The sequence below is a fragment of the Falco naumanni genome, chromosome 4 (assembly GCF_017639655.2).
Source record: "Falco naumanni isolate bFalNau1 chromosome 4, bFalNau1.pat, whole genome shotgun sequence".
In the NCBI taxonomy this organism is placed as follows: domain Eukaryota; kingdom Metazoa; phylum Chordata; class Aves; order Falconiformes; family Falconidae; genus Falco; species Falco naumanni.
In genome coordinates, this window is record NC_054057.1 from 61,762,550 (window position 1) to 61,776,565 (window position 14,016).

The window sequence follows — 14,016 nt, forward strand, 5'->3', positions numbered from 1 at the left end:
CCCTGAAAAAAAAAACCTGCTGACATCATCTGGGATGACGGGGCTGATCCCGGCGGCCCCCCCGCAGCCCCGCTAATGCTCCGCTCCCGCCGGCGCAGCCGCCCTCGCCCAGCGCCAGCCCCAGCGCCAGCCCCAGCGCGGCGGCAGCGGCCCCGCGGCCCGGCCCCGCCATGCCCGGGGAGGCGGTGAGAGCGCAGCGGCCGCGGGGCGCCGCCGGCAGCGGGAGCGGGAGCGGCGGGAGCGGCCCGCAGGGCGCGGCGGCAGGTGAGGCGGGGCGGGGATGTGGGAATGGAAGACGGAGGGATGCGGGACGGAGGGATGCGGCGATGGAGGACGGGGGGTGCGGGACGGGAGGATGCGGCGATGGAGGACGGGGGGTGCGGGACGGGAGGATGTGGGACCGGCCACAGCCAGCGCCCCCGGTACCACCCCGGGAGGTGACTGTGGGGACCCCCCCCGTTCAGCAATGACCAGCCTTAGGCTGTCCCCCCCCCCCCCACACACACGCACCCACCGGGAGGCCTCAGCAGAAGCAGGGGAGGCAGAGGCTGAGCCCCCCACTCAACCCCATCCCACCCCCCCGGGGAGCACCGGGCGGGGAAACTGAGGCACGGGCGGCGCGGAGCCGCGGCCCAAGGTCACCCCGCACGCGCGGCCCCGGGGACAGCGGGGAGGAGGCGGGGGGCTCCTGTTGTCACACACCCCCCCGCGTGCCTCAGTTTCCCCCCAACGGCTTGGGGGGGATGTGGGGGCTCAGCCCACAAAGGGGCTGGTTTGTGCAAGGGGGGGTGAGGGCTCCCCCGTGCCCGGGGCAGCCGGGGGGGGTGCAGGGGCCTTAACACCACCCCCCCCCAACTGCGGGGGGTCTGGCCAGGTAGCGGTGGGGAGGGGCAGGGCTAAGGGGACCCCGGCCCCCTCAGCGTAGGGGGGAGCCAACCCGCCGGCGACACTTTGGGGAGACACAGCCTGAGGGACACCGTAGGCAACACATCCCCCAAATTAACCCCTTAAGCACCCCCAGGAATGAAAAAGCCCGGGGGAGGGGGTACCCTCTCTGCTCGCACGTGCCCCGGGGCAGGGGGCTGCCCGCTAAATGCCCAGGTGAGGCCCCGCCCCCTTTCCAGCAGCCCCCGCGGCCCTGCCCCGCCCCCTCACCCCTATATAAAGTCCCCGGGGGGGCCATAGGCTTCTGTTGGGTTGGGGGCTTCGTCCTGGTTGCTTCTGCCCCATGGATTTGCCCCTGGGGGTCTCAGGTAGTGTGGGGAGTGAGTTGGGGGGTTCTGGGGAGCCTTTGGGGGGGGTGGGGTGGGGGTGCTGTGTTGCTCACACCTGAGCGATGAGGGACCGAGCACCTGCAAACCCAGTGCATGGGTGAGTGTGGGGTGATGCTGCGAGGGGGGGATGTGGGGTCCCCCTGTTGCTTAGGGCTATCTCGGTCTGAGCCCCCTGTAGTGCAGCTATAGCTTTGTGCCCCGAGGGAGGGGGTGGGCTGTTGCGGTGCCCCCCCCACCCCCAGAGTCACCTCTTGGTGTCACTGAACCCTGTGGCTGGTCCCTAGTGTTTTGCTTTGGGTGGGGGTAGCCAGTTCTCCCCCTCCCCCCAAGTCATCCCCGGCATCATCAAGCCCTGTAGGTGCTCCTCCTAGGTGCTCTGGGTGGGGGGGCACCCTGTTCTGGGCCCTTCCCCCCCCCCCCCCCCCGGGTGGGGTAGGGCCACCAGCCTGGCTGGGTGCCCCTCCATAGCAGCACCCTGGCTGTCCCCTCCCTATTCCTGCGCTCTCTCTCTGACCCTGGGGGGGGGCATGGTACTGAAGGGGGGGTCTCCCCTCTCTCCACAGCCCCTCTGCCGGCCACGGGCCCCCCAACGATGCCTGCCAAGGAGGAGGCTCGCCCACAGCCCGAGGGGGCCAGCTGCGACCCTGGGCCCCCTGCTGCTGTGCCCCCCGACGAGACCTGCTGCCCCCCACTGCCCGCAGACCCCCTGGACACCCGCATTGTCATGGGCGAGGAGACACGCTCCCCCACAGCCCCTGAGCTGCTGGGGGGGCCACCCCCGCCTGCTGTGCCTTGCCCCTTCCCTGCTCCCACCAAAGAGCCCCCCCAGGGCAGACCCCACACCGCCCTGGACCCCGACCTCTTCTTCACAGCCCCATCCACCCCCATCCGCGTCACGGGGTCCCGGCTGCTGCAGCCTCCCCCCGAGGAGCAGACGGATGGGGAGAGTGAGGGTCTCTGCTCCCCCCCCACCTCTCCCTCCGGCTCCTACATGACGGCCGAGGGGGGCAGCTGGGGCAGCTCGGGCACGGCCAGCACCTCCCCGTCCTGCTCCCCCAACCTGGTGGCAGAGGCCGAAGCCATGGCGGCGGCTGAGGCTGAGGAGGCTGAGGCCGAAGACTTGGTGGTGCTGCCCTGCCTGGAGCATCCTCCCGCCTTCACCCCGCCCTCTCCAGAGGATGATGACGAAGAGGAGGAAGACGGACCCTTTGCCCCGCCGGGGGATGAAGATGATGATGATGGGCAGACACTGGAGGAGGAAGAGGAGGATGAGGAGTGGGAGCTGTCAGGGGGCGCAGGTCTGATCCCGGCGGCGCTGCTGCCCTTCCGCGGCAGCCTGCTTTTCCAGGCCGAAGCGGTGGAGATCACCCCGCTGCCCGCCGGCACGGCCCCCCTGCCCCTCTCCGGCGAGGAGGAGGATGAGGAGGAAGAGGAGGAGGAAGGTGGCAGCACTTCGGCCTCCTTCCTGCACTCGCTGTCCGAGACCTCCATCACTGAGGGGGTGGACGAGTCCTTCGCCTTCCACGACGACACCTCCGCCTCCTCTGACTCGGCTGCTTACGACGGCGAGGAGGACGAGCGGCTGTACGGCACCGAGCGCCATGCCCTGGGGGCTGAGGGGGGGCCCCCCGGTACCAGCACTGCTCCCCCTGGTGCCGCGGCCTCGGGGGACGGTGGCATCGAGCTCCACCTTCATGCCGGGATGGACCTGGCTGTCCCCCCCTCGCCAGGGGGGTCCCCCCAGCATCGCCATGCCCAGGAGCCAGTGCCTGCTGTGGAGGGTGCCAGTGCGGAGGGGATGGAGCTGGGGATGCTGGAGCAGGATGGTGCTGGGACCCCCCCCAGCACACTCCAGAGAAGGCAGCGTGGAGCCAGATGGCGAGACCTTCCTCACATCCTCCTCTTCCTCCTTGGAGCTGGAGGAGGTCTCAGCCCTGGAGCCTGATGTCCTGTGGGAGCCAGATGCTGTCTTGGGGGGCTGTCCCCTGCTGGAGCCCCCCCAGCTCCCGGAGGAGCCGGAGGTGATGCCAGGTGCTGAGGAGGAGCTGGTGCTGAGGGATGATTCCAACGCGGCAGTGCTGGGAGAGGGGCCAGCAGTGAGCAGCAGCATCCTGCAGCCCCCCAGCCTCTGCTCCGGGGAGCCCTGGGACCCTCAGACTGACAGCCTGGGGGATGTCACCATGGTGCCAGCCAACGGGGAGCCCCAGGGCGGCCATGGGAGTGATGGTGACAGTGACAGTGAACTTGGCACTGTGAGAGTGGGGAGCACTGAGCTGGCAGCCGCTGATGGCCACGATGAGCTGGACACTGCAGCCACCAACCTGGCACCATCGGTGACGCCCAGCCCACCAGGTGAGCCAGACACCACAGCCGCTGACCTGGCACCATCAGTGACATCCAGCCCACCAGAGGAGCCAGACACTGTGACCACCGACCTGGCACCATCAGTGATGTCCACACCGCTGGACGAGCTGGATGCTGTGGCTGCCAACCTGGCACCTTTGATGTCCAGCCCACCAGATGAGCCAGACACCGTGGCCACTGACCTGGCACCGTTGGTGACACCTGGTGTGCCAGATGAGCCAGACACCGTGGCCACTGACCTGGCACCGTTGGTGACACCTGGTGTGCCAGATGAGCCAGACACCGTGGCCACTGACCTGGCACCATTGGTGACACCTGGTGTGCCAGATGAGCCGGACACCGTGGCCACTGATCTAGCACCATTGGTGACACCTGGTGTGCCAGATGAGCCGGACACCGTGGCCACTGATCTAGCACAGTTGGTGGCATCCAGTGTGCCAGATGAGCCGGACACCGTGGCCGCTGACCTGGTACCACCAGTGATGTCCAGCCCACCAGATGAGCCAGACACCGCAGCCACCAACCTGGCACCATTGGTGATGTCCAGCCTGTTGGATGAGCCAGACACTGTGGCCACTGACCTGGTGCCATTGGTGACATCCAGCCCCCTGCATGAGCCAGACGCCGTGGCCACCGACCTGGTACCACCAGTGATGTCCAGCCCACCAGAGGAGCCAGACACTGCAGCCACCGACCTGGTACCACCAGTGATGTCCAGCCCACCAGAGGAGCCAGACACCGTGGCCACTGACCTGGTACCACCAGTAATGTCCAGCCCACCAGAGGAGCCAGACACCGCAGCCACTGACCTGGTACCACCAGTGATGTCCAGCCCACCAGAGGAGCCAGACACCGCAGCCACCGACCTGGCACCATTGGTGACGTCCAGCCTGTTGGATGAGCCAGACACTGTGGCCACTGACCTGGTGCCATTGGTGACATCCAGCCCCCTGCATGAGCCAGACACCATGGCCACAGATGTGGAAGCATTGATGATGCCCAACTCACCAGATGAGCTGCACACTGCAGCCACCGTCCCTGGCCTGGTGCCATCGGTGACACCCAGCCAGCCAGATGAGCCAGACACTGCAGCCACTGACTTGGTGCTGTCAGTGATGCCCTGCCCACCAGAGGAACCAGATGCTGTGGCCACCAACCTGATGCCATCAGTGATGCCCAGCCTGCCAGATGCTGCAGCCACCGACCTGGTGCCATTGGTGACATCTAATGAGCTGGACACTACAGCCACTGGCCTGGTGACACCCAGCCCACCAGATGCTGCAGCCACCGACCTGGTGCCATTGGTGACACCTGATGAGCTGGATGCTGCAGCCGCCGACCTGGTGCCATCGGTGACACCCAGCCTGCCAGATGGCATCATGGCCCCATCCCCACCTCCACAGGACATGTCCCCCAGTGCTGCCAATGAGGAGCCGGAGGATGGGACCACCTCGGCCAGTGAGTCCCTGGAGCCACCAGTGATGGTGTGCCCTGCAGTGCAGGGGATGATGGTGCACATCCCTGGGGATATGGGTGAAGTCCCGGAGGAGTGGGATGCCACCACCGCCTCCTCAGAGGAGTCCTCCCCGGAGCTGCTGGAGACGTCCCGCTCCCGCACAGACTCCAGCTTCTTCACCGCACCTGAGGACAGCGCGGGGGAGGCGGCTGTGCCCCCCAGACCCCCATCCGAGGAGGATGAGGATGCTGCCCGTCGCTGCCTGGCCCTCTGCCTGACCCCCTCACCCCCCACCATCCCCCCCTTGGTTTTCACCGCTTCAGAGCGGGAGGTGTACGTGGGGGTCCCCCCGGCCCCCCTTGAACTGCTCCAACCACCCGGTGCCTTTTCAGAGAGCGGGGCGGCCTGGCAGCGCCGGGAGGACCAGCAGCGGGTCACCGCCATGTTACAGGGCTCCTTTGGGGACCTGCCAGCCCCTCGCCTCCTCCCCAGGGCCCCGGAGCCCCCCGAGTTCCCAGCAGAGCCCCTGGAGGGCCCCCCCAGTGATGGGGGGAGGGAGGAGCCCCTGCCCCCCCATGAGCCCCCCACCCCCCAGCTGGGTGATGAGCCCCTGGGCCAGACTGCTGGGGACACCGATGCCAAAGTCCTGGGGGCGGACGCCCCCCCCCAGCGAGCCCCCGGCACCCCCCCAGCAGCAGGAGGAAGAGGAGGTGATGGTGGGGGTTGAATCCAGCCCCCAGCCCGCTCTGGGTGCCGGTGAAAGGGGGGATGCTCAGCCAGAGCCCCCCCCAGAGCCAGTCAGGGAAGAAGCCCCCCCAGAGCCCCCCAGCCCACCGTGGGCCCCCTCCCCTCTGCTCCCCGAACTCAGCCAAGTGCCTCCTCCTGCCGCCGCGCCACCGTCACCGTGCCCGGATCTGGCCCGCGGCCCCCAGGACACCTCAGGGCTCCCCGCCGGCGAGGAGCGCCCGTCCGTCTTGCCACCCTCCAGGAAGCACCTCGAGGGTAAGAGACCCCCCCTGACACCTACCCACCCATTGCTGTGGGGCTGGGGTGGCCATCATCCACGGTGGGGTGCTTGGGGGCTCCCTTTGGGGGTCCCAGGGTGGGTGATGGGGTGGTTCTCACACATGTTGGGGTGCTGAGGGTCCCCCTTGGGGGTCCCGGGGGGGAGGTGGAGTGAGCAGGCTGAGTTCAACACCATGGAGGGGGTTCTGGGAGGCGGAGGGGCACCACCAGCTTGGCACCCCCCAGCCCCCCTTAGCTCCTGCAGCCATCCCTTGCTGCTGTGGGGTGTTGAGTGGGGCTGGGGTGGGCATCCTCCATGGTGGGATGCTGGGGGTCCTCTTTGAGAGTCCCCGGGTGGGTGACAGGGACAAGCAAGCTGGGTTCAACCCCACATAGGGGATTTTGGGGGGCACCAGCAGCTCAGGCCCCCCCTGCTATGGGGTGTTATGTGGGACCAGGGTGGGATCGCTGGGTGCTGGGGGTCCCCTTTGGGGTGTCCCCAGGTGGGCGGTGGTATGAGCAGGATGGGTTCAGACACACATAGGGGAATTTGGGGGGGCGGGCGCACCACCAACCCAGCCCCCCTGCAGCCCCCCAGCCCTCCCCACGCAAGGAGAAGGAGGCCCGAGGCAGGCAGGTGGGGATGGGCAGCCGGGGGCCCCCCCGGGGGTCCCTGCAGTCGGAGTCGAGCTCCTCGAGTGAGGCGGAGACCCCCTACCCCTGCCCCGAGATCCAGCGCCTGCGGGAAGCCGCCGGCATCGCCCTGCGCCAGGACAAGCAGCCCCCGGCCCCCCACCGCTGCGAGGCCAACCATAAAGGTAAGAAGGGGGGGCCCTAAGGGGTTCCCCCCATATTTTGGGGGTGGCTAGAGGGGCACCCAGCTCCATCCCACCCCTCTGCTTGGCCCCAGGGTCATGTAATGAGTCAGAGAGCAACGATGAGTCCATCCCTGAGCTGGAGGAGCCTGAGGGCTCGGAGCCACCGCCGGCCCAGACCCAGGTGTGTGTGGGGGGGGTCTGAGGGAGCTGGGGGCAGTGGGGACCCCCCACTGAGTGGTGGGTCAGGGGCTGCCCTCACCCACCCATCCCTGGCAGGCACAGCTCACCCACTCACTGGGCACCGGGGAGGAGACCGTCAGCAAGGCGAAGCAGAGCCGGAGTGAGAAGAAGGCTAGGAAGGTGGGACAGGGCCCGAGGGTGGGGCTGGGGGTCCCTGGGGTGCTGGCTGTCCCCCGTGGCACTGGTGTCCCCACCCCAGTCCCCACATGCGATTGGGGTTTCCTCATCCTGGACCTTGGGTGGATGAGGGGGTCCCCCATGGCACTGGGGTCCCCATCTTGGTCCCTGGGTTGGGGCTGGGGGCCTCTGGGTGAGGGTCCCCCATGGCACTGAGGTCCCCATCTTTGTCCCCAAGAGGGGCTGGGAACCCCTGGATGGGCTCGGGCATCCCCTGTAGTACTGGGGTCCCACCCCCTGGCTGTGTCTGGGGGTCCCCCATGACACTGGGGTCCCTGTCCCATATCAGGGTTTGAGGGAGTAAGATGGGCTGGGGGGGGATTACCCCAGGCAGGGGCAGTTGGGGGGGTGTTGTGGGGCTTCCCCCCACTCTGGGGGGGGGGGCTCCCCATCCTGGGTGGGGGCCCAGCATTGCCCCACATCCCTGCTTTCACCGTTGTCCCAGGGCTCTGGGGTGTTGCTGGGGGGATGGGGCAGCTCCTTGGTTGCTCTGGGTGTGGTGGTGCTGGGGGGGGGGGGCACAGGGTGACCCCTGTGTGTGTCCCCCCTCCCCAGGCCATGTCCAAGCTAGGGCTGCGGCAGATCCATGGTGTCACCCGCATCACCATCCGCAAGTCCAAGAACATCCTCTTCGTCATCACCAAACCCGATGTCTTCAAGAGCCCCGCATCCGACATCTACATCGTCTTTGGGGAAGCCAAGGTGAGGGGGGGGGGGGACTAAGGGGTCAGGGGGGGTCCCATCCTTGGGGCTGGTGGCCTGTGGGGACAGGTGGGTGACCCTGTGCCCCTCTGCCACCCTGCTGCAGATCGAGGACCTGTCACAGCAAGTGCACAAGGCAGCAGCGGAGAAGTTCAAGGTGCCGATGGAGCACTCGCCCCTCATCACGGAGACGGCCCCAACTCTCACCATCAAGGAGGAGAGCGAGGAGGAGGAGGAGGTGGGTGCTGGGGAGGGGGGCGGAGGGACCCCTCCTGCATGTCCCAGGGACATTGGGGGGGTGACAGTGCTGTCCCCTCAATGCAGGTGGATGAGACAGGGCTGGAGGTGAGGGACATTGAGCTGGTGATGGCCCAGGCCAACGTCTCGCGCCCCAAAGCCGTGCGGGCACTTCGGCACAACAACAACGACATTGTCAACGCCATCATGGTGAGTGGCTGGGCTGGGGGGGGGGAGGGGGGGTTACAAATCGGGGTGTGTGGTGTGGTGTCTGCTGCTTGTCCCAGCGTGAACTGGGGGTGCTGCAGGGGTCTGTGACGCTCTGCTCTCCCTCTCTCCCGCAGGAGCTGACCATGTAGCAGCCGGGGGTGTCCCGGTCCCCTGTATAGATGCACAGTTACTCCCCCCCCACCCCCAGCCCCCACCATCCTTCCTTCAGCCCCCCGCATCCTCCTCTGAGTCTGTAACGCTCAATAAACGGCCTCATGTATCACTTGGATCGCATGCCGCCTCCCAGCGTGGTGATTTGGGGGGGGGAGGGAGCTGGGCCGCCCCGTGGTGCTGGGGGTCTGGTCCCTGGGGGTGCTCGGGGGGCGGACCTGGGGCACCCTGGTTCCCAGCAGCAGGATGGGGTGATGGCTGTGGAGAGGCCAATGCGGTGGGACAGCTCTGGGAGCCCCCTGTGGTGGCACCGGATGGGGTGGTAGAGGCCAGGACGCTCCGGAAGGCATCAGAGCTTTGCCCCCCGTTGCTAATTCAGAGGTGCTTAAGGAAGCCGGGCTTTGGCAAGGGCCAAGGGAGGTGAGCGAGGCCTTAAGCAATGAGACAAACCACGGTTGGGTGCAGAATTATATTTACCGGTAACAAATACCCCGTACAGAAGGCAGACACGTACGTACATCCATCCATCCACCACCCCTGCTGGTGCCGGGAACGCTGGCGGCAGAGCCCCGGTGGCAGCTGCTGTCCACTCGCTCCCAGAGTGCCGCAGCGCAGGGTTATTTCCAGAGTTAAGTCCCATTTCCCACTGAACTATATGAAAACAACAACAAAAAAAAACCCCAAACAAACAAAAAACCAAACCACCGCGAGCTGTTACAGCTTGTTTTATAGTTCTCCGTATACAATTGTGTCAAAAATAGGGCTTTTCTTTTAATTCCAAATTTCCTTAAGTCTTTAATGACTTGAGCAGCCACATGTGCAATTTTTTAATCTGTAAATCATAAAAAGGCACTAAAGCTCCCCCAGTTCTGTGCTGGGCGGAAGAAGGAAAAAATCCTGGTCCCTGAGTCCCAGGGACACTGGAGCTGGGGGACAGAGCCAGGACCCTCATCTTCCCCCTCCTGCAGCCAAAACGCGTGCCGGGAGGAGGAAACCGCGAGCTGCTCCGTCCAGGTTTGTTCCTAGGGAAGATGCTCTCCTGGATGGATGTGTCCTGGCCAGATCTCTTCCTTCAGTTGCTGGGGGACCCCCTTTGGGACGTCCCCTGCCTCTTTCCTGCTCTGGAATTTATCAGCCTCGAAAAAGGAAGGGAAGGGCTGTCTGTTGGAGGATGCACAGGCTGTGTCCCAGCCCTGTCCCTGGCACCGGGGTGCCTTGACAGTGTGCCCCCCTTAAAGTCCTGGGGGTCCTTAAAGACCCCCCCAGCTGAAATCAGGTGAAATGGGATGGCAGCTGCGGGCTGGATCGTACCGAGGGCTGGCGGCTGCGATCCCGGGAAGGCAGGTAAGAAATAGCTGGAGCAGCAGGGCTGGGGAGGGAGAGGATGGAGGGATGAAGGCTGCTCTCTGCCTGGGCTGGACAGACAGGATGGCAGCGAGGAGACACCAGTAAGGGTAATGGTGAAGTGGGGAGTTGCTGGCAGGGAGTAAGGGGGCTGGAGTGCGGCCCCAGGGAGGTTGCGCAGGGAGAGCCAGGGTTGAAGGCACTGGGGGGGCTTTGGGGACAAGGAGCAGAGGAATGCACAGGAGGAGGCCGGACCCCCCCAGACTGCTGAGCCACTGGGGCCAGCCAGCCCCCTCCCTGGTTCCAACAGCTGGCACCTGCACAAAGGACCTGGCCAAAGCCACTCATGGGTGCCAGAGACATCAGCAGACCCCTGGGTGCTGCCACGGCTGTCCCATCCCTTCTCCAGCCCCACCCTTTGCCTGGCTGTGGCACCAGGATAACTGGGGACCCCCCCAGACCCTTCTCTCAGATGCCCCCCTCCCTCCGCAAACAGCATCTCCCTCTGCATGGGAGTGCTCCTCTGGCAGGGGATACAGATTAAAAAAATAAGTGTGTATTTATAACGGTATGTAAAATATATACAACATGTACAGCACAACTTGTGGCCCCCCCATGAAATTTCTGACAGCGGGTCCTGGATCAGCTGTCCTGTCCAGGTGGGGGCCCCCAGGGACAGCGCGGTCCCCAGGGAGCCCCAGCAGCCGCCCCATGACATCCCACCAGCACCACGAACCCCAGACCAGGTGCCAGGGAGGACCATGGGGTCTCCCAGACTTTGGGGGGGGGGGGGGGGGCAGGTGTGCGTGGAGCAAGTCCTTGTGCTTGGCAGGAAGGTGACGCCCTGGCAGGCACCAGCAGCTGCCTGCCTGGTGTTGGGGGGCCAAGAACAAGCCCAGTGGTGGGTAACACATGGGCTGTGCACCCCTGTGCCTCCCTGGGGCCCCCCGTTATTCCTGAGCAAAGCCGGGGGGATGGGGTTTGCGGGCCAGGCTGCAGCAGTGTAAGCAAAAAGCTCACGGTGCAGCCGGCGGCCGCCACCACCATCGGCAGTTTCTCCTGCGAGTCTGGAGCCGAAATGCTTCGACAACATCAACAATAGGTTTAAATAATTCACATTGTGGTAAACTTCATTCAAAAACAGGGGGAGGAAGAAGAAGAGGAGGAAGAGAGCAGTTACAACAGGGATACCATGTGCAAAACTGTAAACCAGGCAGAGGGTTGTAGCCGACTTGTCTCCCCGCTGCACTGGCAAAACCAAACCAGAGGCAGCTGCAGGCCAGGCTCCTGCCCTGGGGTCCTCTGCTGCAGCGTGCCAGCCTGGCGAGAGGGCACTGGCCGCCGGCCAACAGCCACTTGGAGCCGTTAACGAGGATGGGAGAGTAATTACATCCTGATCTAGCCCCAAAACCTCTTCCAGAGCGATGGTCACTGCTGCGGGGTCTCTCTGGGAGGGTGCCAGAGTGAGCCCCCCCGGGTGGGGAGCTGCCGGGGCCGTTCTCCCCCAGCTTGCTCTCAGGAGGAATCGCGGTCCATGCTGCACCCCAGGGCCTCGATGTCGTTGCTGATGTGTGAGATCATTCGGTCCCACTCATCCTCCTCCGAAGGGACAGACTGGTCATCAGAGCTGCCGGCAGCGCCGTTGCCGTTGGTGGTGGAATTGGAGGTAGTGCTCAGCGTCCGCCTGTACCTCCCGAAACTGTCTGTGATGATGCCCCGGCCATCCTTCACCCCGATGGTCTCCAGGAAGTTCTCAAAGTGTTGGCTGTCCTTCTCAGGGATGAAGGGGCGAAGACCTGGATCAGGGAAGAAACACGAGAAGGAAACAGTTATCATCATCATCATGAGTTCTGTACAGCACAGGCACGTAGGGGAGACACCTGGGGACAGATTTCCACATGGATTTGCCCAGCTGTCTGAAATTCCCCAGGGATTCTGAACCTTCCAGCAGAGGCCAGCTGCAACGCTGTGCCCCAGCTCCCTGAAACAACCCAGGGTTTGGTGGAGGAGCCTGTTTTGGGGGGCTGGGGCTCCCAGCTCACGGCCACATTTCCCATTTACACCCTTGAGAACAGCAGCTGCTGCCCACTGAGGACAAAATCCTGCTAAAGTGGGATTTTCTGAGCTCAAAAGGCTCATCATCTAATTCCTCACCGAAACATATTGCCCAGCTTTACTGAGCTTATTGCTCTAACAGCACCAGCCCTGACGCAGGCCCCCGAAGGAGCACGGCCAGGGCAGCTGCAGGAGCATCTCTCCTGTCTCCCTCTGTGCATCCCACCATGGGCCAGCATCGCTGGTGGGGTGGCTGTCACCTGCTGCGAAGCATAGGGTCATTGTGACACAGGTTAGACATGCTGCTTGTTTTATTACTAAATTACCCTTTGAGGATTTTAAGTAACAAACTCATTTCTCTTTCTAATTAGAGGTGTTTCTATATTTTTATATATATAAATATTTATATATATATATAAAGCTAAGGCTATTTAAATGTCTTTTCCTCCAGATGGGCCTGATTGTGCTCCAGCTGCAACCACAGAGCTGCTGCCAGGCTGAGCATCAGCCTTTTCCCTCCTCTGGCCACGGTGTATGTCCTTACTGGCCAAAACTGAGGTGCCCTCCTACTGCCTCTAGTCTGTTCCAGATTTAAGACTACAGTCACTACCCAGACTGCTTGGAAGAAAACCTGGGGTATTCAGAAACTTAAAAAAACCAAACCACTTTTACAGGTTTCTAGCACAGTCTGGGCAGAAGATCTGCTTCTCCTCACTTCTCAATCTCTCACGGATTGTGGGGTGCCCGAGGAGAGCACGGCACCAGTGCGATGGCTCAGGTTGGGAAAAGCAAGTCGGCTCTGCTCTTCAATGGCAATATCAAGTCAGCCTCCCAGCACAGCTACCTTGCTGTCATGCCAGCTTCAGCAGCGGTGATGTTAAAAGCAAGCTGGTTGCGTGCGCACCACAGAAAGAAAATGCCTTTGTGCTGGTGGAGGCGCCCAGCTGCGCTGCGAGATTCCCAGAACAAAGGAAAGAGAAGGGGGCTGGGGGAGCCCTGCCTGCCTGGGGCCAGAGCACAGGCACCCACTCCAGCCCGCGTGTGCCTGCCCCAACTCCACAGGCTCTTGTTACTGATTCTCCTTCAGCTTATAAATGCCAAAATCAAAGCAGAGAGTCTGAGCAGGAGTGACGTGAAGAGCCTCTGAGACTCCCAGCCCCCTTTTACTGAAGGGGAACGGAAGAGTGCTGCTCCCCTGGCAGGGCATGCGCCCTCCCTCCGGGACTGTGAAGCTCCAGGGAACACAGGTGGCCAGGTGAACGGCACCTCTGAGGCCAGAATCACCTGGTGTCAGGTGCTGCACCTGGGCAAGGGCCAGGACAGCTGCTCCCAGGAGGCACAGAAAAGCCTGGTGTCTGGGCTGGAGAGGGCACCAGGCTCCCTGTGCAGTCAGGAGGGAGAGCAGCCCTGAGGAAAGGGACTGGGGGTGCTGGTGGGCGAGAAGCTGGACGCGACCCGGCCACGTGCGCTCGCAGCCCAGAAAGCCCCCCGTGCCCTGGGCTGCATCCCCAGCAGCGTGGCCGGCGGGGCGAGGGAGGGGGCTCTGCCCCTCTGCCCCGCTCTGCTGAGACCCCCCTGCAGCGCCGCCTCCAGCTCCGGGGCCCCCAGCATAAGGAGGGCACGGACCTGTTGGAGCGGGGCCAGAGGAGGCCACGGAGATGGCCAGAGGGCTGGAGCCCCTCTGCTGTGCAGCCGGGCTGGGAGCGCTGGGGCTGTTCAGCCCGGAGAAGGGAAGGCTCCTGGAGAGCCTGGAGCACCTTCCCGCACCCAAAGGGGCCGGCGAGGAAGCTGGGGAGGGGCTTTTCCCAAGGGCCTGCAGCGCCAGGACAAGGGGGAACGGCTTTGCGCTGAGAGAGGGCAGATGGAGATCAGAGCTGAGGGAGAAATCCTTCCCTGTGAGGGCGGCGAGGCGCCGGCACGGGCTGCCCAGAGCAGCTGTGGGTGCCCCAGCCCTGGCAGTGCC

At 64.3% G+C, this 14,016-nt stretch overlaps 2 protein-coding genes across 3 annotated transcripts in view; one reads left to right on the forward strand and one right to left on the reverse strand.

Moving 5' to 3' along the window:
* The first annotated feature begins 11 nt into the window (after positions 1-11).
* Positions 12-8,777, forward strand: NACAD (NAC alpha domain containing). The gene is given in 11 exon segments (XM_040593278.1): positions 12-264; positions 1,838-3,102; positions 3,104-5,788; positions 5,790-6,096; positions 6,690-6,917; positions 7,010-7,098; positions 7,194-7,277; positions 7,890-8,036; positions 8,143-8,274; positions 8,361-8,483; positions 8,618-8,777. Coding segments are annotated over 11 exon segments (5,169 nt in total). The 5' UTR covers positions 12-170; the 3' UTR covers positions 8,633-8,777.
* A 2,324-nt stretch (positions 8,778-11,101) lies between these two features.
* CCM2 (CCM2 scaffold protein) overlaps positions 11,102-14,016 on the reverse strand; it is a 38,813-nt gene continuing 35,898 nt past the window's right edge. For both annotated transcript variants that reach the window (XM_040592004.1, XM_040592005.1), the window contains exon 10: positions 11,102-11,794. In XM_040592004.1, coding sequence (XP_040447938.1) covers positions 11,514-11,794 — 281 coding nt within the window. In that variant the 3' untranslated portion in view covers positions 11,102-11,513. The remainder of the gene's footprint in view (positions 11,795-14,016) is intronic.